This window comes from Hemitrygon akajei, chromosome 11 (genome assembly GCF_048418815.1).
Source record: "Hemitrygon akajei chromosome 11, sHemAka1.3, whole genome shotgun sequence".
Lineage (NCBI taxonomy): Eukaryota > Metazoa > Chordata > Chondrichthyes > Myliobatiformes > Dasyatidae > Hemitrygon > Hemitrygon akajei.
This window is the reverse complement of record NC_133134.1, coordinates 139,990,151-140,017,917: the sequence shown is the minus strand read 5'-3', so window position 1 is coordinate 140,017,917 and position 27,767 is coordinate 139,990,151. Positions and strand designations below refer to the sequence as shown.

At 37.0% G+C, this 27,767-nt stretch overlaps 1 protein-coding gene across 3 annotated transcripts; it reads left to right on the top strand.

Moving 5' to 3' along the window:
* Positions 1-120: 120 nt before the first annotated feature.
* Positions 121-26,170, top strand: LOC140736071 (uncharacterized). Of its 3 annotated transcripts, XM_073061808.1 has the most exons (11): positions 121-434; positions 7,014-7,162; positions 9,005-9,170; positions 9,273-9,368; positions 13,080-13,313; positions 13,396-13,418; positions 14,173-14,297; positions 15,806-17,730; positions 18,353-18,640; positions 24,181-24,296; positions 24,762-24,897. In XM_073061808.1, exons 1-10 carry the CDS (start codon positions 267-269, stop codon positions 24,274-24,276), a joined length of 3,270 nt encoding a protein of 1,089 aa, XP_072917909.1. In that variant the 5' UTR covers positions 121-266; the 3' UTR covers positions 24,277-24,296; positions 24,762-24,897. The 3 variants fall into 3 exon arrangements, with proteins under 3 accessions (XP_072917909.1, XP_072917908.1, XP_072917910.1); XM_073061807.1 differs by lacking the exon at positions 24,181-24,296 and having other exon boundaries at positions 24,762-26,170; XM_073061809.1 differs by lacking the exons at positions 7,014-7,162; positions 24,181-24,296 and having other exon boundaries at positions 287-434; positions 24,762-26,170.
* The last annotated feature ends 1,597 nt before the right edge of the window (positions 26,171-27,767 follow it).

Here is a 27,767-nt window from a genome sequence, read left to right as displayed (position 1 = left end):
TTGAGCAGAGTGTTTCTTAAGCAAGATTCTAGACTTTCATATATGGGCAATGGTATGTCTTCTTGCACAACATATGATGCCTGTAACTTAAATTTAAACACAATGACAGATTGAGCCATAGCAAACACACCACAAAGCTCTTAATTCCATATCTTGGACACGAACATTTTCTTACAGGGAGAATCCAAAAAGCACCAGGAAAGTTACACGCTGAAGCCTGCAGTTCGTTCTGACTTGAAGTCTTACTGTAAACTTTGTTCTTTGACATGTCTGTCCCAATGGAATACAATTCAATGTACAGAGATTCACAAGCCATGGATAATCTGGAGAAACAGTTAATTTGTCCAGTATGTTTGGAAATGTTTACCAAACCTGTTGTGATACTGCCTTGTCAACATAACCTCTGTAGAAAATGTGCTAATGATATTTTTCAGGTAAGATTTAACTGTATAACAAGAAATGTGTAAAATTAATAATTTCTAGGAAGTTGTCGCTACTCAAGACAAACCTGTTTGTGTCAAGTATCAATTCTAGAGGGAAAAGAATTTTCTTTCTAACTTGAGTATTTCACTATTCAGAATTTCTTATCCTTTTGCACATTTTATTAAATAGTACTGGCAGGCCTCCTTATAATGACAAGCCTTTCAGGATTTAGTTTCTCCAACAATTCATGCTTTCAGTTGCCCAAACTCTAGAATTTGTTTTTATATTTGATTCCTATTTAACTGCACTTCAAGAAACTTTCATAGTTGTCCCATAGTTTGTCCAAATATCTACATATTTTTAACAATTGAAGATGTTCCTATTTATATGCAATTAGAGTAAGCAAATTATTTTGCATTAATTTATTTTAAACTATGCTGAGTTTAACATATTTAAAATATTTTGTGTCCCTGGTTTTAAGAATGTAAGTTTCTTTAGTATTAGTAAAGTGGAATAGTGGGAACCGCAACATTTCCAATTACTTAAAGGCCCTCGTTTATCAGATGGAGGAGCAAACACAAGTATGCAATTATAAACCTGTCAGAATAACCTCTGTGACTGGGACACTTAGAAAAAGACAATCACATCTTGGGAGAATATTGTGTTGGTTAACATTTTTAATCTGTTTAAGTGTAAGTCATAGCTCATGAATTATTTCAATGAAGTAACAGGTGGATGTATACATAGGCTTTCAGAAGATCTTTAATAATATGCTATGTAACAGGCTTGTTCGCAAATTCAAAGCTCATGTGATTAAAGGAGCATTAGCAGTGTGCATACGAAACTGGTCATAAGATTGAAAGCAGATTAAGAGTGAACAGTTGTTTATTGGAATGGAGAGAAGTATATAATGCTGCTCCTAGAGTTTGCTGTTGGGATTGCTGCTCTTAAGACACTAGTGACTTGAATTTGAGGTAAAATTAGATGTTGCTAACTTGGAAATGTAACTAAAGGTACAAAAAAAAGTGACACAATAAGAACCAAAGAGCTTCTACATACTGCGTTCATCCAGTCTTGTTTCAAATAATATCAAATTTTAGGAGTTTTCTTTACATAAGACATCTCAGTAATTAAATAAATTTTACTTTACAACCTTGATTAGAGATCCTTAATAGAACTGCTAATGAAACACACCTTTGTTTCATTGCAATCCACATCCAGAATGATTGGACTACTTTTAAATTAAAGGTCAACGTTTTTACTTTTAAATGTATTTTTTAGTACTAATGTAAGCTATATCAACTGTGACTCAGTTGTTAATGTGCTCATCTAGCTCAATGTATGCAGAACTTGAGTGCCACTCCAGTAACCTTAAAGGAAAGATCTTGGGTGACATGCCGGTGCAGTATGGAGATAAGGAACTTTGGATGAGATGTCCAACCAAGATGCCACCCATATAAAAGCCCTAGTGGCACAATTTCAAGGCAGAGCAGCAGAGTTATTTCCAGTATCCTGGCCAATATTTATATCAGTCAGTGCTTCTGAAACAGACCAGCCTCTGTTCTCACTTTTTGTAAGAACTTGAAGTGTGTAAATTTGATGTCGTTTTCTTTATTTCAATAGTCACCATATTTCAGAAATATAATCCTTAAACTGCATGTGCTTCTTTCTGAAATGTAGATGGAGATGCAACACAAATGCAAACTGATTTTTTTTTTTTTTTAATTTTTAAGGGCTAATTTTAATATCCTGATGAGAAAGAAATTGGAAGTATGCCTGAGAATTGACTCTCAGCAGTAAAATTCATTCATCAGTGCCTTATCACCATGGTAATCCTAGCCTTGCTCTATCAGAGATATTCCATTTCATACTGCCTATCTTTCCCCTCATTCTGTAACTTAAAGCTAACTTTTTTTCTGGCTATCCCAATTCTGATGAAGGGTGTCTTAATGCAGATAGTGCCTGGTTTGCTTAGTGTTTTCCACGTCTGTTCTTATTTAGCATGTACCCCTGTCTGTTTTTTTTAAACACTGGCTGCCGTTATCAATTCCAGGAATACCAGTACAAGGGTTGGAAATCCATTTAGCTGGTAGTACAGGAAAAGGAAACAGTTTCTGTTTCTGACAGGCAGACTGTTAGGAACAGAACAGAGTCAATAATTTGCATAAGATGAGCATCTTGTGCTAAAGATTGGATTGATGTAAGACCATCCAGGGTCACTTGAGTATTACAAGAGAAGCCCAGTTGTATACATCGAATGAAATTGAATGTAGGGATGTAGTTTGTAGTCTAAGGGAACTTTAAAACATTGTCTTTTGTTTTTTTTTTCATAGATTCATTAATCTGGAGTACCCTTACCCTTGCAGATGTAGGTGTTCACTTCACCTTTTACTTTTTTTTGAATTAAAATTGCTAATGGCAAAACAGTGCAAACTATTTTGGTAGAGCCACCATTATAAATATTGTTTAATGGTGAATATTAAAATTGGGCATTATTTAAGAGTGAATCACTGTTAGAAATGGCCGGAATCACTTATGTAGAAATAGCATTCAGCTATGAAACTGGTTTCAACATTTAATTGAAACATGACAACAACTTGGATCTTGATTTAACGAAAGAGGTATGGTGTGGGGCATATTGATATTGAGGGTGTAGTTTTGGTCAATCAGGCAGAAGGCTATTAAACCAAATGGGATGGAGGCCCCTGGTGGTCAAAACTACCTCCTCCAATACCCCACCCAATTCCAAAATATCTAAGGCCTTCTGAGGCCTTGAGTTCCTCAGAAGTATCCTCAAGCAAACCAGCCTCAACTACTTTGATTCAGCTTGGCAATAAGTTCAGAGGTAGGCTCAATGCTGTATAATCAGCTCTGTTCACAGCTAACCTATAATGAAATGGCCCAGTCTTAAATATCAGAATCAGGTTTATTATCAACCTTAGGCTGGCATTTCAGATAACAACCATAATACACAACTGTCAGGTAATGGGTATCTGCAATAAGCAAGAACTAGCTTCAAATGGCATCAACATCTTTTCATTCCCCATGACCAAAAATAGACCAGACCAGTCAAAGCAATAGAGGCAAAAGGGGACAAGGTATGATCTGTCCAAGTAAAGCAAAATATGTCCAACAAGTTACAGTAGCATTTAATAAGCAGTACACATTCAAACAGTAGTAAAATAGTGGAAGGTAATGTCTATAAAACACAACAATATTTATGTGGCAGTAGCCTTCTCAGCAAGGCCTGGTTTGGTTTTGCTAGGACCACTTGCCTCCGGACCTCACACGACCTTGGTCCTAAACATGGACTAGAGATGAGATTAGAATGACTGCCCTCAATATCAAGGTGAGATATGACTGTGCATTGGTAAAAGGGATGGGACACAAAGGGAAATACTGCAAATAACAGGAGATTTTGTTGTAGGAGTTCTTGATGTTTACAATAAGGTCAGAACTAAAGAGGCTTGCAGATTGCACAATGTTCATTACTTACAATTCCTCAGAAAATGTAACAGTCCATTTCTGCATAAAAACAATTCAGGCAAAAACTGGTAATGAGAAGTAAAATTCTACGTAATGACCATTTGCAAAAAGACAGAGTCTGACTACTTATCCTTGATATTCAATAGCATTATCAACCACAGGCAAACCACTAACAATGTCCTGTGGCCCTATGTAGATAAGAGGTTCATCATGAGCCTGCTATCTACTCTGGTGTCGAAAACAAGTCAGAGACTGTAGTGGGTGATTTGCTTCCTGATACCACAAAGGCTTTCCACCTTTTACAAGGCATAAATCAGAAGAGAGAATGGAACAAAATGTTCTTCTATATAAATGCACCTTCTGCAAGGGGAAAGTGGCTCTTTTGATTAGACACTACACTAAAAATGTATTGTTTCCACCATTAGATAACATGGCTAGAATATGTCATTTGCAAAGTACACTACAATTACTCACCTATAAAACACTTGCAGCACTCCCTAAACGTGCAATCTCCATCCGCAAACCACTAAAGGGCAGACCACCTCCCCTCTCCACAAGATCGCTACCCAACTGCACAGCATTCAGACTTGGAAACGCAGAGCCATTCCTTTTTATTGTCTGGATCTTAGAGCTCCATATCCAGCCGCATTAAAGGAGACGCTTCACTAGGAGTGCAACATTTTAAGAAGATGGTTTTCCACCACATTAAAGGGAATTAAGAATGGTCTTGCCAGAAGGAGTCCAAAGCAATGGATTAAAATTGTTATTAATTTCTCCCGTAGCTGCAATGCTTAAATCTAGAATCACAGAATTCACATAGAAAAGTGCAGTCATTGCAATGTCCAAAAAATATTGAACAGAGCAATTAATCTGACTAATGCCCCAGCCTCTGGGCTCTGTGGATGGACTGACCATTGTCAATGTGCAGCACAGACATGATACCCTATGACAACTCCCCAGCTTATTTAACAAAAAACTCATCTGAAGTGGCTCAGAACTGAGTAGCAGTGGTGAGTAAGAATGATATTCTTCTATTCACACAAGTTTACATTGAGATCATATCACTATTTCATCATTACCATTAGATTAATATTCAGAAATGTCCTTCAGAACCTTTCTGACACCAACTTCAGTAATTCAAGGTAGGTGAAGTACAGTTAATAAATATGACTTTGCTGCATTATCTACATCATAAAATCAAATAAAAGAAAACTAAAACCCTTGGGCAGAAATTGCTGCAAGGAGAATCTTGGAAATGTGAGCATATGGGGACGGGATGTGCAAAAACACTGGGTTGAAACCAAGGGGAAAACAGTTGTGTACTTTGAGGGGAGAGTGTGTAGTTATCATCTGGGGAATTATTTGAAACCTAGTGGAGTTTTTGCATTTGGAGGAAAGCAGCTTTTTCTGATGGTTGCGAAGATCTAGTAACAAAAATCATTGTATTGTTTGCAAATATCTACAGCCGTTAATAAATACCAGTACTGTCATTGACAAAGAAGGGTTATCAATATTTATTCATTTTCCAACCCTTCAAAATATTCCTCAGGCTAAAGACAATTTGGTAGATTGAGAATTAGTGAAGGGAATGTTTCACCATTATGACACAATAATTAATATTCTATAGTTCTTAAAATAATTAACATGAAATATTACTAATAATGCTATTCACAGGTTCCTTGATTACTTTCCAGAAATGATTCAAATTACACATGAGGTACAAAGATTTCCCCATTTCCTTATAATATAGAAGTCACTTTTGCTCACCTATACACAAGGTAATTTACACTAATTGTTTAACCTGCCAACCAGAACCAAGGGAAACTCATCACATGGATTACTTTCTAGAAATAACTCAAATTATACATAAATTTTCCATATTTCCTTATAGCATATGAGCACCATCTAACAGACCAATTCCATTCCACCACTGAATCTCCCAGTAACATTTCTGTCCCCATTTCATAACCTTCCCTCTGATTCTTCTGCTCACTTACATTACAGCCCGTTTATACTAATAGTTTAAACTACCAACTGGAACCAAATGGAAATCCATGTGGTCACAAGGCAAGAATGAAAACTCCAAACAGACAGAATTGAAGGTTGGGATCAAACCAATGTCATTGGATACAAATGGGTTCTATGACAATAAATTCAACTTTGAGGTGGTATATGAATTGGGGAGATGAATGCACATTCTTTTTCTTTGTCTAGTTAGCATCATGCATTAGGGACTCCAGACCAGTAAAATAAGACCATAAGACTTAGGAGCAGATTTAGGCCATTTTGTCCATTGAGTCTGCTCTATCATTCTATCATGGCTGATTTATTATCCCCCTCAACTTCATTCTCCTGTCTTTTCCCTGTAACCTTGATGTCCTTGCTGGTTAAAAACCTATAAACCTCTGCTTTAAGTACATATACACAATTACTTGGTTTCCATAGCCATCTGTGCCAATGAATTCCAATAACTTAATTCCTTCTGGCTAAGGAAATTCCTGCTCATTTCTGCTCTAAAAGGATGTTCTTCTGTTCTGAGGCTGTGCCTTCTGGTCCTGGACTCCCTCTGCTATAGGAAACATCCTCTCTACATCATTCTAAAATAAGCTTCCATGCAACCTGTTTGCACTGTAGATCCCTTTGATTCTGCATCACAACAGTCTTATTCCAGTATCATTGGCATAATCATAACTGAGTCATCAGGCAACATGTATATTGAGTCTTTTAATAGCATCATGACTCCATATATGAGCAGCTTTGTATAGAACAATTGCATCAAAACTTGCATTCAGGAAAATTTGTAATTCTAATTCAATTTCCTGTTTATTTTTTGCTGTCACTTGACAGGCAGTGTGTATGACTCATTCAAGTCTCACTTAATAAAGGAACTTGAGTATTGGACCATTGCACCGGAGACATTTCATCATAATATTTTATCTACATAAAAATGTATACACTTGCACTTTAAGCTTGTGGATAACTTCTTTAATACAGCACCAGCAGTACGATTTTTGCTATTTTGTGTTCTATTCTTTAAATTTGATTCCTTGGTGTCTGAAAAATGACTTGGCTAATGTAAATAGATTTTTTTTTTCTGTTGAAAGACTCGTGGCACAGCTCTGGGCTCAGGAGGTTGTTTCCGATGCCCATCCTGTCACCAGGAAATTATTCTGGATAGACATGGTGTTTATGGACTGCAAAGAAATTTATTGGTGGAAAATATAATCGACATTTACAAACAAGAATCTCTGCGGTAGGTTATATTATTACACATCAGAAACACTGGAGAAAAACTGCTAAGTTTTTGCAACAGTTAAAATAATGATGCAAGTGCAGTTTGTTTTTGTACTGTTTAGTACAGCAGCAGAATTTTTAGGCAATAGTCTTGGTATCAGATTTGTAACCTGTAGTGATAGTCAATTTTGTAGCTTGGAATAAAATTTATGCAGATTTTTTCCGAAAACAAATGAGCCAAGTTGTGCTTAATCTAGGCTGCCACACTTGCTCACTCCCCACACTATTCCCACAACAGCTTTTACATTTCATGGTCCAACTTCTCCAAACAAATTTGAGGTATGCCTGCCATGAGCCCAACCCTATCAGGGGAATCATTATAGAAGTATTTAAAATTATAAGGGGATTGGATAATGATCTTTTCCCCAGGGTGTGGGGAGTCCTTGGAAGAACTTGGATATGCACATGGAGGAACAGGACCTGCAGGGAATGAGCTGAATACAGGACATTGGAACTAGCTGGGTGGGGACTGTGGCTATCATGCACTCATTGGGTCAAAGAGCCTGTATCCATAGTGTATTGCTCCGACTCTCTAACTAAGTCTCACGTGTGTGGAACAGTCTTGTGAACAGTGATTAGGCACTAGGCAGAAGATCCCAAGGTCTCAAACCATACTGCCCTAAAACCTTTAAACAGAGGACTTGCTGTCAATGGCCTCTCAAGTGATTTTAAATGTTACTTGATCAGAGACATGTAAGAATTTTTCAAAAAGAGTTAAATAATTAAAACAAGTAGATAATTAAACATCTTAGAATCTTAGAAATTAATTGTAGGTATTAAAATTTAAGTAAAATTATGAAAAATTTCTGACCTATTTTTAAGGAATGGAGTGTACTGAGCATCTAGGAAATTTTGTGCCAGGATTTTTGTACTTGAACTCTGGACTTAATGAATGCTCTCGTGGCAGACCATGACATCACACATACTGGCCTTCAACTTGCATTTAATTTCTCCACTACATTACATTACATGTATACAGACTGAAAAGACAGTGTCGGGGTCCAAGGCGAGAGTCGATTTTGCTTATTCTCCGCAATAGTCACTCTTCTCTCCATGAAGCTGAGGGTCTGAAGATTGCCCCAGCTGCAATGCTCTGTGCCTATTAATATGATGAAGTAATAAGCTGGACTTTGGGTCTCCTCCAGGCTAATCCAGAGTTCGGATCTGAGGACTCAATTTTGGTTCAGAATGCTGTTGTTTGCTTCAATTGTTTGCACGAGTTGAAGGATTTTTTTCTTTCTCTTGCACACCGAGTGTGGGTCTTTTATTTTAATTTTTACTTTAACTGGGTTCTTTCAGGTTTCTTGCTTTGTAGCTATCTGTGAGCAAACAAACCAAATGGTTGTATAATTATACATCCTTTTATAATAAATGTACATTGAATCATTGAAATCAGAGCCAATCTGACATGTAAAGTGGTTCACTGAGAAGCTGCCCTGCAAAGCCAGTTGGGTATATTCCAGGTTGGTGTTGCAGATAGCGAAAATGATAGTGAAAAATGTGGACAGATAAATTTGGAGCTAATTTTTTAATGTTTATTGTATTCAATTTCTATTTAACCTTTCAATATTAACTTCATACGTGGTTGAAAATTAGTAAAATATTGTACTGTATGCTGTTTAGTTTGCTGTCAGTGGCAAGAGAATTATGGTAGTAAGTGGAATTAATGAGAAAATGCCAAGTATATTTTTATTATTAACAATTACCATACTTAGTTTAATTTTTAATGAATTTTGTTGCATTTTTATAGCCCATTGGTAATAAGTAATTAGATCAGTTTTACATAATTAATCTGCCATAGGTCTACAGCAAAACCTGAACAACCGACATGTGATGAGCATGACGAGGAAAAGATTAATATATACTGCATTTCATGTGAAACACCTACCTGCTCATTGTGCAAAGTATTTGGTGCACACAAGGCTTGTGAAGTTGCTCCTCTTCTAAATATCTACAAACAACAAAAGGTGGGATATATTTTAAGCATTTATTGCCCTTGTCATTGAATAATTAATTGTGCACAGCAAAAATTAAATTTAAAGCTGATCTGTGTTACTTTTGTTTCCTAGTGCGAACTTGGTGATGGAATTGGAGCACTTGTTGCAACCAATGATGCAATTCAAACATATATTACTCATCTAGAAGAAACAAGCAAAAATATTGAGGTAATAGTTTATTTTAATTAGTTTTCTAGCTTAGGCAAGTTTTGATCTCTCATCTATGAAAATGAAACAAATGAAACTGAAGCTGTCTCCATTCTTCCAATATGGCTGCACTTGAAAGGACCAACTCCCCTTCCAACCAAGCCAACCGTCAAAATAAGAATGAGTGCTAAACTGATATTTTTTGTTAGCAAAATGTGAGACATAAAGTGTTTAAGTTATATTGAACCTTGCTGGATTAATAATGTAATGCTAATGTCACAGACAATTTACAACCTACTATTATAGAGTAGGAGGTACTAAAGCCTTGGGTCTCATATCACCAGCCTCAGGCTCAGTTATTAACACTACAACCATCAGAGTCCTGAGCCAGTGAAGATAACTTCATTCACCACTTCCTTAGAATTGTCTCTATGATCTAGCGGTTCATTTTCAAGGAGTCTTTACAACTCAAGTTTTCAGTATTATTTTTATTTACGATTGTCTTGTTGTGCAGCGCACACTGATGTTGCTATTTATCTCTTCTATGGATAGTTTATTATAAATTCTTATTCTATTTCTTTTTTCCAATAAATATGTGCAAGAAAATGAATCTCAAGGTAGTATATGGAAATATATATGACTTTGATAATAAATTTGCTTTGATCTTTGAATTTAATTTTAGGATCGGGGAATATACTGCAATTATGGATATGAAGTTTAATAAAATCTAATTACTATTCATGCAAAGAGCTGTTAAACTTTTATAATTTTTGCAGCCAGAATAGTTCATAAATTGCTGGAACTCTCTTCAACTTAATAAATGTGATTCTTTGAAGGAAGAGATCAGAAAATCAGGTCATCACTGACAATTCACTGTGACAAGTTGTAGCTGTTGGCTTCAGAATTATTTTGATAAGGTCATTGATTCAAGACTGAGTTCATGCAAAATGAATATTGTGTTAGAGAACTGAAAGCTAGAGGAGATTGTGGTATAGATAAAATTTTCTTTGATAGCTGGGAAAGAAACTGAGGGGAGCGGAATCACCAGGTTGGTTTAAAACTGAGATCTGAAGTTCAGCTGAAGATCTGGCAGAAAGTGAATATAACAGTGAAGGATGGCACTTTAGAGAATGAGAACTTTAAAACAGCAACAACCCAAAGGATAAGGTCAATGGCACTTGAATGAAGGCGGATGGAGAACTATGCTACAGAACTAGTCTAACCACTGGAGTGAGAGGGCTAGAAAACTTAATTGTAAGTTAAAGTCATTGAGGGTTAAGAAGTTATAAAGTAACAAAGCTGAATTAAATTATGAGACTTTGGAATAATGAAAGCCGCTGGAAAAGTAATAAAACTTAATGCAGTGAGAATTGCAAAATGGTGGATGAGATGATTTTGTAAAGATAAAATATCAGAGAAATATAGGAACATGGAGCTGACTAAATGTGAATTAAATTGGTACTGCAATGGTTTCATTGGAACAAGATGCTGAAAGTAATGGCTGGATTGTCCTCACAGTTAACAAGTGATTAAAAAAAAATACAACTATGGCCATCTACATTGTGCCCTACAGTGGGTTCTGAACTTCTGCATCTGCATACTACAGAACATATGGTAATATACTGGAGCTTCAGGTGCATGTATATTTGATCTTGCTGTTTGCCACTGTTTACCAGTTAATACTGGGGCATTCTGTAATTAGCTAAGCCCAAGGCTCAAGTTTTCTTATCTGGTGCCTCAGATTCACACCAGCCTTAACTGGTGCACTTAGTATGGCCTCCTTCCTTTGAATAGGACGATTGAATGGAAGATTAAAGGTGTAAACACAGTACGTGATCTCTATGAGAATGGGATTTTTATGTCGTAGGTGGATTTGCAGAGGAAATATAACTTTGCAGATAAAGGGAATTTCTGGACGTATTTACAAATGAGACATTATATATTCATATTCAAGAATGGTGGCCCACAAAGTAACCCTTTAACTGAATAATTTACACTACCACAGGAAGTTCATAAAGCATCAGTGTTTTATAAAATGTTCAAGCACTCTGTGGGTGAACCGTGTAACAATCTCAAAGCAGTATGGCAGAAGGATCTTGGAAGCGATATTGAAGATAATGAGTGGTCAAATATTTTATCAAATGTAGGTAGACATATTAGGGAAGCGAGAGGGAAATTTATTCAGTATAAGATAGTACACAGATATTATTGGACACCAACTAGACTCTACAAAATGGGGATTGTTGATAATCATTTATGTTGGAAATGTAAAAATGAGGTGGGCACATATTTTCACATGATTTGGGAGTGTTCCATGGTTCATCCATTTTGGTGTAAAGTTCTTAATGTGTTGGGGAATTGGTCGGGTCCCACACTGCCCTTGTGCCCACGGCTTTGTCTCCTGGGTGATAGGACAATGATACTTAACGTAAACAATGACAAATTTACTATTTTAAAAGTGGGTCTCGACAAATCAGCTGAGGATTTCATGTTTTCTGGCATTAGATCAATTCCAAATGGTGCTGTAATGATTCGCTAGATATGCGCAGGAGAATGATATCTATATTTATCCTGGATGAGGCATTAGGCAAAGAGGGCCTGTCTTATTAGTGAGTGGACATTTACAACATGTACAAAGGGATGAATTACAAGAGACCAACTGTGGGCATAAAAGAGTGTAAAAGGAGCAGCTGAGCATGGTAGTCCAGTTGTGTGACAGGAGAAGGAAAAGGGACCTTAGAGTAACTTACTTACTGCCCATCAAGCCACTGGCATTTAGGGCAGCAGGGAAGGTCATCCATCTCTGGCAGTGTTCAAGGCTTCCTTCTTCATGCCAGTAACTTCACTACCACCAGTCATGTGAGTCCCAGGTGGAGACTCAGGAATATCATCGCACTCAGATGTAGAAAGAGTCTTCATTTCTGTTTCAGTAATGAAGTTGTTTTACCAGTCAGGGTTGCTATCCCTGAGTTGAACCCCCAAACGCTAACAAGAGGTGATCCTACCAAGAGCCAAAGTATAAAGCCCTGACTCCAGTCAACATTGTTCTCCAGGTCATTGAGGCACTCTAGCCTCCAAAGCACAACAAGATTGTGTCCCTCTTGGAGTAAGTTGTATAGGAAACAGGATGAAAGCTTGAGGAAAAGGGTTAAGAAAGCATGCTGGTGATAGAGAGATGAAATAGTAAATCTGCCCAAAAAACTACCAAACAGACCATATCTGTAATCAATAACTCTGATACCATTCCTTTAATTCTTTATAACATGCTGTTGCTTCTCACTTAAGCCCATTTTCACCTACCTTCACTTTTGCTATGTTTATGTTGCTTTAATTCCAAGTAGTTCATATACAAATACTGTACATAATTACCTCTTGTGTAAATGCTACATAATTGTTTGCAGGAAAACATGTATGTGCCCATGTCATTTAAAGTAAACTTTATGTTTATCTATGAGTGTAGATAGAAGTAGAGTATCCACAGTAAAAAACGCAATCCACCAATTTGTAATCTGAATTTCGTTGCATAAGCAGGTCTCAGCACATCATCCCACATTAATAATGAACAAAATAACACAGATGATTTGTTTCAATTCATCAACTGTTCTATTGAAATGTTAGACTAGCATAATCAACAGGAATATATCAAAGTTGCTATTGAAAGATGAGATTGCATAAATTAACTTGTATAAATGTGTATTTCCATCACTCTACTAAAACTATTTTGTTTTTCAGGACAACTGTAGAAGCCTAAAGCAAACAATATATGAAAAATTTGATTCCCTGTTTGCAGTTTTGGAAACAAAGAAACAGGAGATGATGCGAATAATCACTAATGAACAAGATGGGAAAATAAGCCACTGCAAATATTTGATACAGACATACGGTCAGCACATACAATCCATGTCCAAGCTCATGGAATCTGTGCTGCAATCAGTGGAGGAACCCCAAATGGCAGTCTTTCTATGGGTACTAAACCATTCAATTTTGTTTTGATTTTTTTCTGCAGGGAAATTCCTCAGTTAATATTCAACTTCTTTCTTTTTTTTAGAATGCAAAGATGCTGACAGCAAAGTAAGTACCCAAAGTTTAAAAATAGTTCAAGGTAAATTTATTATCAAAGTACATACAGTATATGTCGCCATGTAAAATCCTGAGATTCATTTTACTGTACTTCCTTAGAAGGTTGGCGTCATTCAATGTCTGCAGTGAGATGCTGATGATGTTCTATAGGTCAGTTGTTGAGAGCGCCCTCTTCTTTGTGGTGGCGTGTTGGGGAGGAAGCATTAAGAAGAAGGACGCCTCACGTCTTAATAAGCTGATAAGGAAGGCGGGCTCTGTCGTGGGCAAAGTACTGGAGAGTTTATCATCGGTAGCTGAGCGAAGGGCGCTGAGTAGGCTACGGTCAATTATGGAAAACCCTGAACATCCTCTACATAGCACCATCCAGAGACAGAGAAGCAGTTTCAGCGACAGGTTACTGTCGATGCAATGCTCCTCAGACAGGATGAAGAGGTCAATACTCCCCAATGCCATTAGGCTTTACAATTCAACTGCCAGGACTTAAGAACTTTTTTAAAGCTATTATTAATGCTTTTTGAGTTAGTGATTTAGATGCATATCATATTATTACTGAGTTAAGTATTGTATGTAATGAGTTTTTGCTACAACAAGTGTATGGGACATTGGAAAAAATGTTGAATTTCCCCATGGGGATGAATAAAGTATCTATCTATCTATCTATCTATCTATCTAAATCAATGACCATTTAATATGTAACTATTGAACCTACCATTGACCCAATTTGTGAAATTTCTTATATGATTAGAGTTTCAGAGGCCAATACAGCATCAGTTATTGAAGAACTAGATCATGATTATGAAAATATGGATCACTACAATATTGATCTTGAGAAAGAACTGAATCTGCTCCAAGCAATTAATTTCCTTGAAGGTAAATATACACTTAATGTTATATACATTATTACCCAATTAAAATGTACATTAAAATATAAAACAAATTATCAAAGTATATAAACAGTAGATCCCAATGAGATTGCCCACACTGGAATCTAGATGTTGTGATGGTAAAATGGGACTATTATAACCTAAACAACACACACACACACAAAATGCTGGTGGAACACAGCAGGCCAGGCAGCATCTATAGGGAGAAGCTCTGTCGACGTTTCGGGCCGAGACCTTTCGTCAGGAATAACCGAAAGGAAAGATAGTAAGAGATTTGAAAGTAGTGGGGGGAGGGGGAAATGCGAAATGATAGGAGAAGACCGGAGGGGGTGGGATGAAGCTAAGAGCTGGAAAGGTGATTGGCGAAAAAGTGATACAGAGCTGGAGAAGGGAAAGGATCATGGGACGGGAGGCCTCAGGGGAAAGAAAGGAGGGGGGCGGGGGAGCACCAAAGGGAGATGGAGAACAGGCAAACAACTAAGTATGTCAGCGATGGGGTAAGAAGGGGAGGAGGGACATTAACGGAAGTTAGAGAACATGTTAGTGTAGTGTGTGTTGTTTGAATTTCCATCATCTGCAGATTTCCTCGTGTTTGCTATTATAACCTACCTCATCATAGATGAGATTTCCTGCAACTTAGCTAGAAATTGCCCACCCCCATAATGAGAGATGGAACACTGCAAAATTAATAAATCCAACAGAAAATTATTGACTTTATTTTTTGATACTTTCTATTAAAATTGTGTAGCCGTGTTTCTCTTTTATAAAATGTAAGGTACTTAAACTGTTAAAAATTATTTGCTCAAGACTATTATATAAATATAAGTAAGTTACCCAAGCTATTGATTTAAGTTATGAGGTAGCAATGGGTTGCTGGAAATATTGCAATAAGTGATTCATTCTAACTCCTTCCATTTCAGGTTAAATTGTATACTAATTCTGAAACAACATGGCAATCATGGGAAACTAAGCACTGAATTAGTACAAATTTGCTTAAAGAGAATCAAACTGGCTCAATCTATCATTAACAATGTTTTGATGGCAAAGTTTAAGTACAAATATCTGGGAATAGCTTGCTCTAATCTTCTCATTGATTTGGTGTTCTACGGATTATAGTAGTCATAAACCATAATTTCTTTAGGACCACAGCTTTATGTTGCTTTTTTTTCTGCTTGTGTTAACCAACTGGGTCAATTTGTTGGAAGAAATTAATAATGAACATTCTCTATTGTTCCTGAAATATAAGTAATTGCTTTTCCATTAATCAATTTGAACTTTTCTCATTAAAATTAATATCAATTTTTTTGAAAATCTACATCAAAAGTTCTAAGTATTCATTTGTTCAAGTAGGCAAAGGTTATTATTATTATTTTTTTGTAAAACAAATAAAAAGTGCAGGTACATAACTCTTATGTGGTACAAATTTTGTTCACTTATTAATATTAGTTTATCTGCATCTTATTAAGTTCTAATGGCAAGTTTATTGGTTTAAAGTGAAAGAGAAGTCAGAAGTTGAAGAAGCTGCAGCAGGTGAGAAAGAGGATAATGAAGTTGAAGCTAGACTTTCTGAACTGTCTGCTACTAAAATTTCAGAAGTTTTTAGTGGAGCATCTGCCAGAGAAGAAAGCCTTTCTTCATCTTCAGAGCCTTGCCCTGAACAACCTGAAATTATGGGTGAAATCCATGAAAAAGAAAATCTCAGTGCTGAACACTGTGGTGTTGGGGATGAAGAGCAAGGTTCTGGATCTTCAGGCGCTGTGGTTTCTGCATCTCGGGATGAGCCCAGAGAAGTGCCCTCCGATGATAAAGTGTTTGTAAAGGACGAGCTCAGTCTAGCGTCCAGAGGTTCAGGGGATCAACAGTTTTTGGATGATCCCAACGTTGAGTATTGCAGTGCTGTTGATGACATCGCTGAAAAAGGGAAGCTTAGTGCTGAGTGTTCAGGTGCTGGAATTGGAGTCGAATACTACAAAATCCCCATTGTTGTGTCTCCCAATGTTACTGAAATCCTTGGGGCGGATGCACCCAATTCTATATCCTTTGCTCTAGATAAGATCTCAGCAAAGGATATCTTTAGAGCTGAATGTAATGGTGCCAGGACTGAAGCTCCTGAAGACCAGACCAGTGTTAAGTCTTCAGTTGCTGAGACTGATTATCTTGAAAAGAATGAGCCCAAAATAGAGTCTTCATGTTCTGTGGTTAATGTCTTTGAAAGCTGTCCCAATGCTCAGCTCTCCATTGCTGCGGATGAAGTTTGTGTTCAAGAAGAACCTTGTGCTCAATCTGAGTGTGCCTGGAATGAAACTATTGAAGATCACCCCGGTGCTGAATCTTTGGTTGCTGTGGTTCATACTGCTGAAAAGGAGTGCAGTCTTGAACCTTCTGGTTGTCTGGTTAATGTCCGTGAAGATGATCCCAGAGCTGAGCCTACCCCTATTGTTGAAGGTCTTGTGAAGGAGGGATCTGATATTGCTGGGTTCGAAGCTCCTGAAAGGAATGAGGGTAATGTTGAGTCATCAGGTTTGATGGTTAATCTACCTCAGGACGATCTGATTATTGAACTGTCCAGTTCTCTGAATGAAGTTGATAGTCCTGAAGAGAAAGTGTCCAATGTTGACTCTTCAGGCTCTGCGGTTAATGTGCCTGAACTCATTTCTAACGTTGAGCCCTCCAACAAAGGCGATGATATCCCTGAAGAGGAAAACCTCGGCTCTGAGACATCAGGTGGTCAGATTTGTCTTCCTGAATTAGAGCCCAGTACTGAGTCCTCCAACATTGTGAATGAAGTTCCTGCAAAGGGAAGCCCCCATGTTGTGTCTGTCAGTACAATTAATGATGTGCCTGGAAAGGAAGGGGTTAATACTGACTCTGAAGTGCCTGCTGTTGAAATCCTTCTCATGGAAGAATCCAGTGCTGCATCTCCTCCAGTTAGTGATGGAGTCTTTGAAACTCGTGAAGTAGTTGCTGTATCTCCAGATATTGTAGACGTGTTTCCTGGAATAAAAGGATCAATTGAAACACTATGCAATGTTACAAATGCCACTGTTAAAATAGAAGAAAGCAATGCTTCTGCACCAGAGACTACAGCAGCAACAAGTAAAGAATGCATTTCCAGAAGTCCAGATCAAGTATCTGAAATAGAAATATTGATGGATAAATCTTCAAGTGCCATAAGGCCAGAAACCATGATACAGGAACTCATTGCTGCACCATCAGGAACTGCTGATGTCAATGCTTCAGTGGTAGAGCCCATCACTGCCCCTTGCAGAGCCTCTCTGGAATCAGTAGTGGCATCTCCAGGGCCTACAAGTGGAATCTTCCCAGGTAGTGAATCCACAATTCCATTTACAGATGTTGAGACTGGTAGATCAACACAAGAGAAATGTGATGTCACGCTCTCTGAAACAACTGCACAACAGGTATGTATTTCTAAATCACGTTAAGTTATTTGAGGTAGGTTTTACAAATAGATGTTCTTTAGAAAGAATTAACCTGAGGCCACTTTGAAAATCAATTTGAAACCTTTGTCTTTACAGATGCAGTAAAGACTTCCAACTGCCTTTTGTAATAGTCTGTGGCCTGTTTTCCAGTGATTGGTTTCATTTAGTCCTCCATCTACCTTTGTTTCATTAATTATGAAAACACCTTCATTATCCTCTTCTGAAACCATAATCTCTCAACAAATCTATGTTTAAGTTCTTGCTACAAAAATTACCTATTTAACAATATCTGTAAATCCTTGATATTACTAGATGTACATTTTTCCTCATGGAAGGCTTTGAAATATGTTCTATTTTAGAGCATTTGCACATTGTTGTTGACAATGCTTGTTGGTGTTCATTGTAAAGCTTCAGCTTTTGATGGTTCAAAATACAATCTTACTTTAAACTTAGGCCTTGTGTTAGTCAATATACGACTATATTCTATATAAGGAACTACAACTAAAACCAATTGTGTGCAACAATAGGATAAATATGTTATCATGTTATTATTGATAATTGCTAATACTTTGCCTTATATTCTTAAATTTGGTCTGCCAAGGGTAAATCATTAAGTGGAAATTACGATACTGGTGATTTAAAAATGCCACAAGAGTTGGCAGAGGTTGAAGATAATACCAAATTGTATCCTGGTTGGCACAAATGTGGATCCTGGCATGTTCTTAAATCCACCAAATTGGTTTCAAGTCCCAGCCCAAGTGCTGCATCACATGATCTATCTGTACCATCATCAGCGACAGAGAATCAGACACAGCCAGAGGTCAGTTGTGTTGCGACTGTGATAAAAACGCCTGAATGCGAAAACACTGGGTCACCACCTGCAGCAAAGGTCAGTAAAAGAAAGAAATTACCTTCTAAAGGAATGATCATTTACATTGTAGATTCTCATTGCATCATACATCTTAATACCAAACTCAGGCAATTACATGTGCTTTTCACTTGTAAAATTTGTCTGAATTCCTAGCAACAAAGAGCACAACTTGATTATGGAATCTTTCATGTGATTCAAGAGTACTTAAGGAATAATGTCAGACCTAAAAGCTGTGTTCCTATTAAATTAGTATTTGGAACAACTCTGCATTTCTAAAAAGAAAGCCTTACATTTATAAAGTACCTTTGTCTGTTTCACATCATCCCAAGGCACTTCACAGCCAATGCATTCATTTCGAAGTGTAGTCAGGATTGTAATGGATAAAAAAGCCAACTTTCTGCACAACAAGGTCCCACAAACAGAAATGTAACAATGGTCAGATAGCATTTAAAATCTGGCTTACTGCACACACAATGGAAACTTGTCTAGCTTTAGGCAATAAGGAGTTGAAGCATTAATTATTGATTGAGAGAGTTGTCCTGATTCTGCAACACAAACACATTCTCATGATTACTTGTATCCTGTGATGCCATACTATTCTATTTAGCCAATAACATTTTCCCATCTAAACACTTGAAAGTTTTCTGGTTCATATTAGGCTCCTGTTGCGTGGTAGTGGATGCAATTTGAAATATTTTCAATTCTTGCAAAGCAGATGGAGCCTTGTTTGCTCAGACCATGCTATAACCATTGCAGTTCCCATCTCATGGGAAAATAATTCTTTACTTATTGATAATTTCTCTAGACTGTAGCAAGAGTTGATCAGTGGGTTGGCTTCTACATACAACTGCTAGTTAAAAATAAAGTTGCATGTTATTTTTCAAAATCTATGAATTGTAGATAAATCTATGAACTTTGGCTTTGATTTAATAGTAGCATGCTTATATCAGAAGCCAAAGGATTCAAGCCCCATTCCAATATTTGAAGATAGTCTTCAGTGAAACTGGTTGATGCATGGAAAACATAATTTAAGAAAGAGTATGCATTTATAATTTAGCACAATGGAGTGTGAAATGATGCATTTTGGTAGGAAGGATGAAGAGAACATTAACACAAACCTTTGAAGGTGGCAAGTCAAGTTGAGAAGGCTGTGTGAAGCAACAACTAAATCAAAAAGCTCATTGAATCTGTTCAATTAAGTTACGGTTGATGTCATAGAATCATAGATCACAGAAACAGGTCCTTCAGCCCACCAAGATGACAATAACAATCAAGCATTTATTTATACCAATCTTGCATAAATCCAATTTTATTTTCTCCTTTTTCCCATCAACACCACTCATGTTTTAGCACTCACTTACACATTAGTGGCAACATATAATGGTCAATTAACCCATCAACCTGCACATGGGGGGAGCCTAGAGAACCTGGATAAAACCTATTTTAAGGGAAAATATGCAAACTCCACAGAGACAGCACCAAGAGTCAGGATTGGACTTGGTCACAGGAAGTTACATATCATTATATATCCTTTGATACCCTTATAAGCCATCCATGGATAATAAGTAAGTTCTGACTCTGCCATTAGACAATTTTGTCCAAGTCAGAAGATACACAAGATCACTCAATATGAGATCCATTCCTCCACAGCATTGGCATCAGAAGCACACAGACTGATAAGAAAGAAAATTTACTAGGAGGAGGAGAGGAAACTGGTTCTGCTGTTTCTAGGCACACATAACTATTCCTGAACCTGTGGACGAGGGCCCTCCAATGTGATGGCAGCAGCAAGAAGACAGCATGGCCTGGGTGGTGGGTGTCCTTGATGATGGGACCAGGCATTGGTGTTTTCATACCAGGCCATGATGCAACCGGTCAATATACTCTCCACTGTGCATCTACAGAAGCTTGTCAAAGTTTTAGATGACATTCAGAATCTTCACAAATGTTTAGGAACGTCGAGGCACTGCCGTGTCGTCTTTGTACTGGCACCCATTCTGGACCCAGGGCAGATCCTTTGAAATGATAACACTGAGGAATCTAATGTTACTGATCCTCTCCATCTCAAATCCCCTGACAAGGACTGGCTCATGTACCTCCAATTTCCTCCTCCTGCAGTCAATAGGGTTCTCCATAAAACAGGCATCTGTAACCCAGGGACGGTTGTTACTTAAATAATCAAAATGACAAAATAATGGAAACTTAAGCAGAGCGCTGAAGTTGAGAATGTGGTTAATATTTGGGGAATTTGGTGCATAGGGGTGAAAGGAGGTGTTAATTTATCTCTATACAATTTTCATATTATACAGAAGCTTAAGGCTTCTGCATACTACAAAATACTTACTGGTGTGCCATGCAAGTTGGCTTTAATTTAATAAACTTTTTTTACAGTTGACTAAAATGTACTCATTAACATAACAGACTAAATTTTAATTGTATTAAGAAAGAAACTAAATTGCAAACAAACAAAATCTTTAAGTGAATATATTAAGTAAGATTTGACAGGGATGGAAGGTGTTTGTAGCTGCAGCATATGGGGGGGGGGGGGGGGGTGGTGACATTACTTTCCAGAAACTGCATCAATAGTAAGTGATTGGAGCTCAGTTTCTTATTTCTCATAACATAGGAGAAGGCCATTGAGCCGTTGTTGACTCTCAGAGCAACCCAATGCACCCCATGCCCTATAACTTTTTCCTACATGCCCATCAACATCACAACCCCCACCATTCCTCTTCACCCCCATTGACTCATAGACCCAACACTAGGGGCAATTTACATTAGGCCGAGTACAGTAGGTTACTAACCATCAGAAAATGGAGTGGTCAGGGAAAACTCTAGCAGTCGTATGCAAGTTCCACACTGACAGTAGCTAGGTTGCTGGCGCTTTGCAGCAGCAGTTTTAACCACTGTACAAGTTGTTAAAGCTGGATTTTGAGTGAAGGCACTGTAGCGTAGTGGTTAGTACAACGCTTTACAGTACTAGCGACTTGGGTTCAATACCCACCGCTGTCTGTAAGGAGTTTGTACGTTCTCCCCATGACCTCATGGGATTCCTCTGGGTGTTCTGGCACCACATTTCCAAGTGCAAAAATGTGCCGGTTGCTAGGTTAATTGGTCGTTGTAAATTTCTGGTGTTAATTGGGGCGGTTGCTTGTTGATGCAACTTGAAGGGCCTATTCCACACTGAAGCTCAATGGAAAAAAAAATTACTGATCCTTCGGAAGGAGCAGTGTTATGTGGGTAACTTGATCCATGTGTCAGCTACAATCTGATTAGGTTGTGCTCTGGATCTGAGTAATGGCCAAAGATAGAAGAATATAAATGTCAGACTGCCAGGTATGGAAATGCAAGGTGCAACTCTTTCCATCAGGTATGAAATTCCTGCTTACCATATGGATGTGCAAAGAACTGTAAAGAAGTTAGGCAATTTGAACAGAGGATGATGGTATAGAAAGCCATTCAGGTAAGGAGAAGGATTAGGAATGTTATTGTTCTGGGGAATAGAACAGCAGGGATTGACACAGTTCTCTTTGCTATAGCTGAGAATCCCAGTTCTTGAGTTTCCAAGGTTTGGGAATTATCCTCAGAGTTGGAAGAGAATTGAGTCTACGAGTGGAAAGGTGGATGGAAGATGCAACTGTCGTGGGCAATGTAATAAACAATAACGTAGTAGGGCACAAAAAACTGAATATGATGTCATCTGAAACATTAAACAATCTGCTGAGGAAATTATGTAGGTTGGGCAGCATCTGTTGGGCTGATTTGTCAACATTTTGGGCTGAGACCCTGCATCAAGACTCCTTTCTAATTCTAGCCAAGAAACTTTGAGCAAGGAACCAAACTAAAACTTGGATACTTGGAAATATTGTCTGAGCATCGTATAGATCGGCTTAGGTTTGAGGAGACCAAAGGGTTAAATGTGATACTCAAAGGGTGGGATGGGTGAAAGTGATTTTGATTCATGGTTTATTGGGTTTTTACTTGCCCCAATACTGATGCCATTCTCAGAATCAGATTTAATATTACTGGCAGATGTTTTTGCGGGAGCGGTACTTTGCAATACATAATAAAAACCTATAAATTACAATAAATATATAAAAAAGTAGTTCAAAACTAGAGGGGAAAAATAGAGAGATAGTGTTTATGGATTCATTGTCTGTTCAGAAATCTGATGGCGGTGAGGAAGAAGCTGTTCCTGAAATGTTGAGTGTCTCTCTTCAGGTTCTGGTACCACCTCCTTGATGGTAGCAATGAGAAGAGAGTGTGGCCTTGGTGATGAGGGTCCTTAATGATGGATGCTGTCTATTACTGAGGAATCAAACAATAACTAGTTCTGATTGAAGATCAATACTTTCAAATACTTGCTTATTTCCTTGCACTGCATATATTATCTAGTGTCCTGAGTACTCATTTCCATGTTTTACTTCAGATATCGACCATTAGTATAACTTTGTTTTTAATTTTTCAGCATCTTTGGCATCTATTTGATCAAATGCATGAGCCTTTACTGATATATACACCTGGATGCACAAATTCATTTGCTTCTCTGCAGTTCCTGCTCTGACTTTATTGAGAAACTATACTAATTACTCTGCCAGAGATCCAGAGCTAAGAGCTGCACGCTTCTCCATATTCAATGCCTCTGCCCTGGGTTTAGTCAACTTGCTTAATCTGTCTGTGCTTCTTTGTGATTTCCTTTTTCAAATCATACTGCTTCCTGTTTCTCTTGTGTTGGTGTCACCTCCAGACATGGATGTACAATTCTCTATTTTTTATTCCAATACACTATTATTACAATACACAATGAAAAGCTGAGGTGTTAATGCAAATACTAAAGATAAACTTCTCCCATGCAAGTTTGTTGTTACTCTGTCCCCTTAACCACTTGTCATCTAGTTAGCATGGCAAGGACTGATATGAGACTATTGCCATTAAACGAGATGTAATTTTCGTAATTATTCATGGCCTTGGAAGGAAATGGCAATTTCAAGCTTTGTTATTTTGGGGTAGATAGTCCTTTCCCAAATTCCCAAGTATTTTTAGAGATTTTAAGTAAGTTCCATTTTCATTCATCTGATTCAGTGCTGATTCACACCATATGCTCATTGTTTTAATGCCAATTACCAAACTCAATGGCATTCTTAATGCTGAAGGTGGAAATAATAAACTGCCTCTTACAACATACAACATGTTATCTCAGGATGGCTATATGCTTTAATAGATCCTGCATTAGATGTTTTAAAAACTGTTTTCAATTCTTTCTGGGGTACAAGTATGAAGCCAAGACTTTGTAGAAAGAATTTACAAGCGACAATTCACACCATTATGTATTTCTCTAAGACTGCTTGCAGAGCCAGTTTAATGGAAAAACAAATTAAGCTGTTTGTCCACAATAATTGAAAGAAGAAATGAAAGCTTTAAAATATAGGAGACCAATGTGTTTACACTTTAAAATATTTTCACATATCGAAGTGTGCTTTTTGTTGGAAGGATTAAACAGTATCTGTCATTTGTCTTTACTGCAATATATGTAGTACTGGTCTGTTATTCTTCAATAGGCACTAGGCTTCTGCATTTCTTTAATGGCAATGATGATCATACTTCTCAACCTTTGGAATAGGATTGAATTCATGGCTTGTACATGGAAGGGTTGAATGGACTTTTAATGAAGAAGGTAATCCAGGACAATTATTCCAAATTTTTAAACAAATCTTGACTAGCAATGCTACAAATATTACTCTTATTAGACTTCAGAAAATAAAATGTTCCATTCTATCTGTCCTCGTTGAATGTTAGCAATTGTTGTTTAATGTTCATGTTACTAATTGGAAAAAATGTCCTTACCATTTCTCATGATGCTTAAATATGAATAAATGTTTCATCAGCATCATTCCATGCTGCATATTTCACATAACTTGCAATTTTTAAACATTAAAAGATGTATATTGTTAAGCCATTATTTGATAGCTTTCAATATGGATGTTAAGATATTAAATATTGTGTGTATCTGCTTTTGTTGATTTTATACCAGATAGTTTATATTTCAGGAAGTTAATTTCCTTGAATGCAATAGTATTTATAAATCTAAATTGAACTGGCTTTAAACTTTTCTTGAAGTTTCATTGCTTTCTCCCCCCAGATGGAAAACCTAAATTCTGCTACAGAAACCACTGTGCAACCGATGGCAATGCATGAACTGAGCACAACTGACTCCCCCCGCCATATTTTTTCATTTTCATGGCTGAATGCTCTTGCAAAGTAGGGAAGTGGAAGAATCTCACAGTTGCTGATTGTGGAAGCATTAAGTGGTGACTGTTGTCTCTATATTTGTTCCCTGAAGTAACATCTGACCTTAATAATGAAGTCATACTGAAGAAAACAGATGGTTAAGAAAAGCAAAAACGGAAGCAGAATTAGACCATTAATTTGCTCTCTATTGTTACACTAACCTATAAGATCATGTCATTTTGATCTCTATTGTATCTTACCATTATATCTCTTTATTACTTTAATATCTAAAAAATATCTCAATCATTATCTGGAATGCATTTAGTAATGAAGCCTCCATTAAACTCTTGAAAACAGAGTTTTAAAGGTCACTGCCCACTGATAAAATTCTGTCTCAAACCCATCTTGAATGGCCAGTCCCTTACTTTAAGATTCAAGAATCTAGACACCTCAGCCAGTCAGGAGAAACACCAACTCTACTTTTAACCTGTACGCCCATTAACAATGATGTTTGTTTTAATGAGATTACCTCCTATTCTTTAGATATTGATAAAGGGCCAGGTTGCTTTATCATTCTTCATACAACAGACCTTCCAGCCCTGGAATCAGTCTGGTGAATCATATATGGCAGACTTTGTCCTTTATTCTTAAGTAAAGAATGGACAATTAAACATTAATTCTCAACAAAGCTATGTGCCTTTTGACTTTCATTTGTTATAAATACATTATCAAAATGAAAGCTACATAAGCAAAAGACCGCCTGCTGCTGAACCTGCACATTTTTCATTTTTCCACAATAAAATAATTATCAACATAGTTAATTATGATCTACTAACCCATTGCTTAATTTCATTGAGTATGATCTGAAGTTTTTTTAATATACCTGTGAAGTTTGCTCATTATTATCAAGGAATAGTAGTTTAAATATGATAGTAGGAGTTAATAAATGTTCCATATTTGAAGATGCTTTATCTCAAAGTATATTTGTATCCTGACTGGTATTCTTAAAGCTATCATACAATATGTTGATGTGCATAGTTATGACTTGCCTATAAATACAAGGAATTAATCTAATTGGGAAAAGATGTACTTAGAATACATGTATAAGCAATTGAAAGTTCAATGTGGCTATATAATTCTTCAGAATTACATGGAATATTTTAATTAAAGCATTTTAGGAGTTAAGAACTTTAATAGAAAATAGAGCATTGCAATTTAGTTTTTTTGCCCTTTGTTTTCTGTGAAGTAATAACTTTGTGTCGATTATGATTTAGACGTTTTGTTGAAGCAAAATCTCAAGTATTATTATTAAGAACTCAAATAAAATGATTTATTTATTGAGTACACAATTCCTTTTGTTAGGAATGACAAAAACATTTGATATCCCTGAAGTGAAATTATATCAGAGCCACCAATTCAGACATTAATATAGACATGTCACATTACTACAGGAAACTCAAGATTATAGAAGGTTTTATTTTTCTTGATATGAAGTTCACAACACAAAATTGAATGATCTGATCCACTGCACATGATTGCTTGTTCCAAGCCTTTCATTCTCTTGCCTTCATTAATGAAATAAGGGATGACTCTTTGGAAATACATACTTTATTTTTCAAAATTCAAGTATTAGTTTTGATACTACAAATTGAATTAAATTAAATATGAAGCTCTAGAACGATAGTAGAGCTTTGTGTTCTGAATTATTCATCAGTAATTAAAAAGAAACTTAGTGGAAATCACTGGAATCAAATTTGAATTAGACAACAATTGGATTGAATGATTATTAGATACATGATGAGAATGGTTAAATATAGAGATCAATTAAAGAAGTAGTCTATATGGAGAGAATTAAATGGGTATAAAGTTTATTTCCTGAAAAGCAGAAAGCATAGATGCCAAAGAATCATCAAAAGAAGATGATGACATACAGAGATCAAAGTTGCTCAATACAGAGTAGATGTCTAAGGAGGAAGGTTCTATTGCGGGAAGAAATGAATGTTTTACAGAAGTCAAAGGTGAAATATGTTGATGAACTGGATCAAAGCACTGAATGGTGAATCAGGTAATAGATGGGTCGGACATATTGCATTTGCATTGGTTTTAAGATACGAGCGAGTAAAGCAAAGGATAGGAATAGTTAAGTTTGGAAGTTACTAAAGAATAGTTGAGATTTAGATTAGCTGATGGGCTGAGGTGGATAATTCTATAGAGGAGGAAATATAATGTTAGAGAGAAGTTAGAGCTCTAGAATTCTGAGGTGGTCACTGGTAGATAGGGTCATAAAGAGAGATTTTGGCACAATGTCCTTTATAAATCAGAATATTGAGTACGGAAGTTAGGATGTTATATTGAAGTTCTATGAGACATTGGTGAGGCCTAATATGGAGTATTGTGTCCAGTTCTGGGCACCTACCTACAGGAAAGATATAAATAAAATTGAAATAGTAGATAGATGAAGGTGACAGAGAAGGAGAGCGCTCAGACCGAAGATGTAGGGGAGAAGGAAGAAAAAGATAATAAAGTTGTTTGCGCCTTTAGGGATAAACAGAGAGGAAGAGGTGGAGAGTTTCTTAAATGCATCTATTTTAATGCTAGGAGTATTGTAAGAAAGGTGGATGAGCTTAGAGCATGGATTGATACCTGGAAATATGATGTTGTAGCTATTAGTGAAACATGGTTGCAGGAGGGGTGTGGTTGGCAACTAAATATTCCTGAATTTCATTGCTTCAGGTGTGATAGAATCGGAGAGACAAGAGGAGGAGGTGTTGCATTGCTTGTCCGAGAAAATATTACAGCGGTGCTTTGGCAGGATAGATTAGAGGGCTCATCTAGAGAGACTATTTGGGTGGAATTGAGGAATGGGAAAGGTGTAGCAACACTTATAGGGGTGTATTATAGACCACCTAATGGGGAG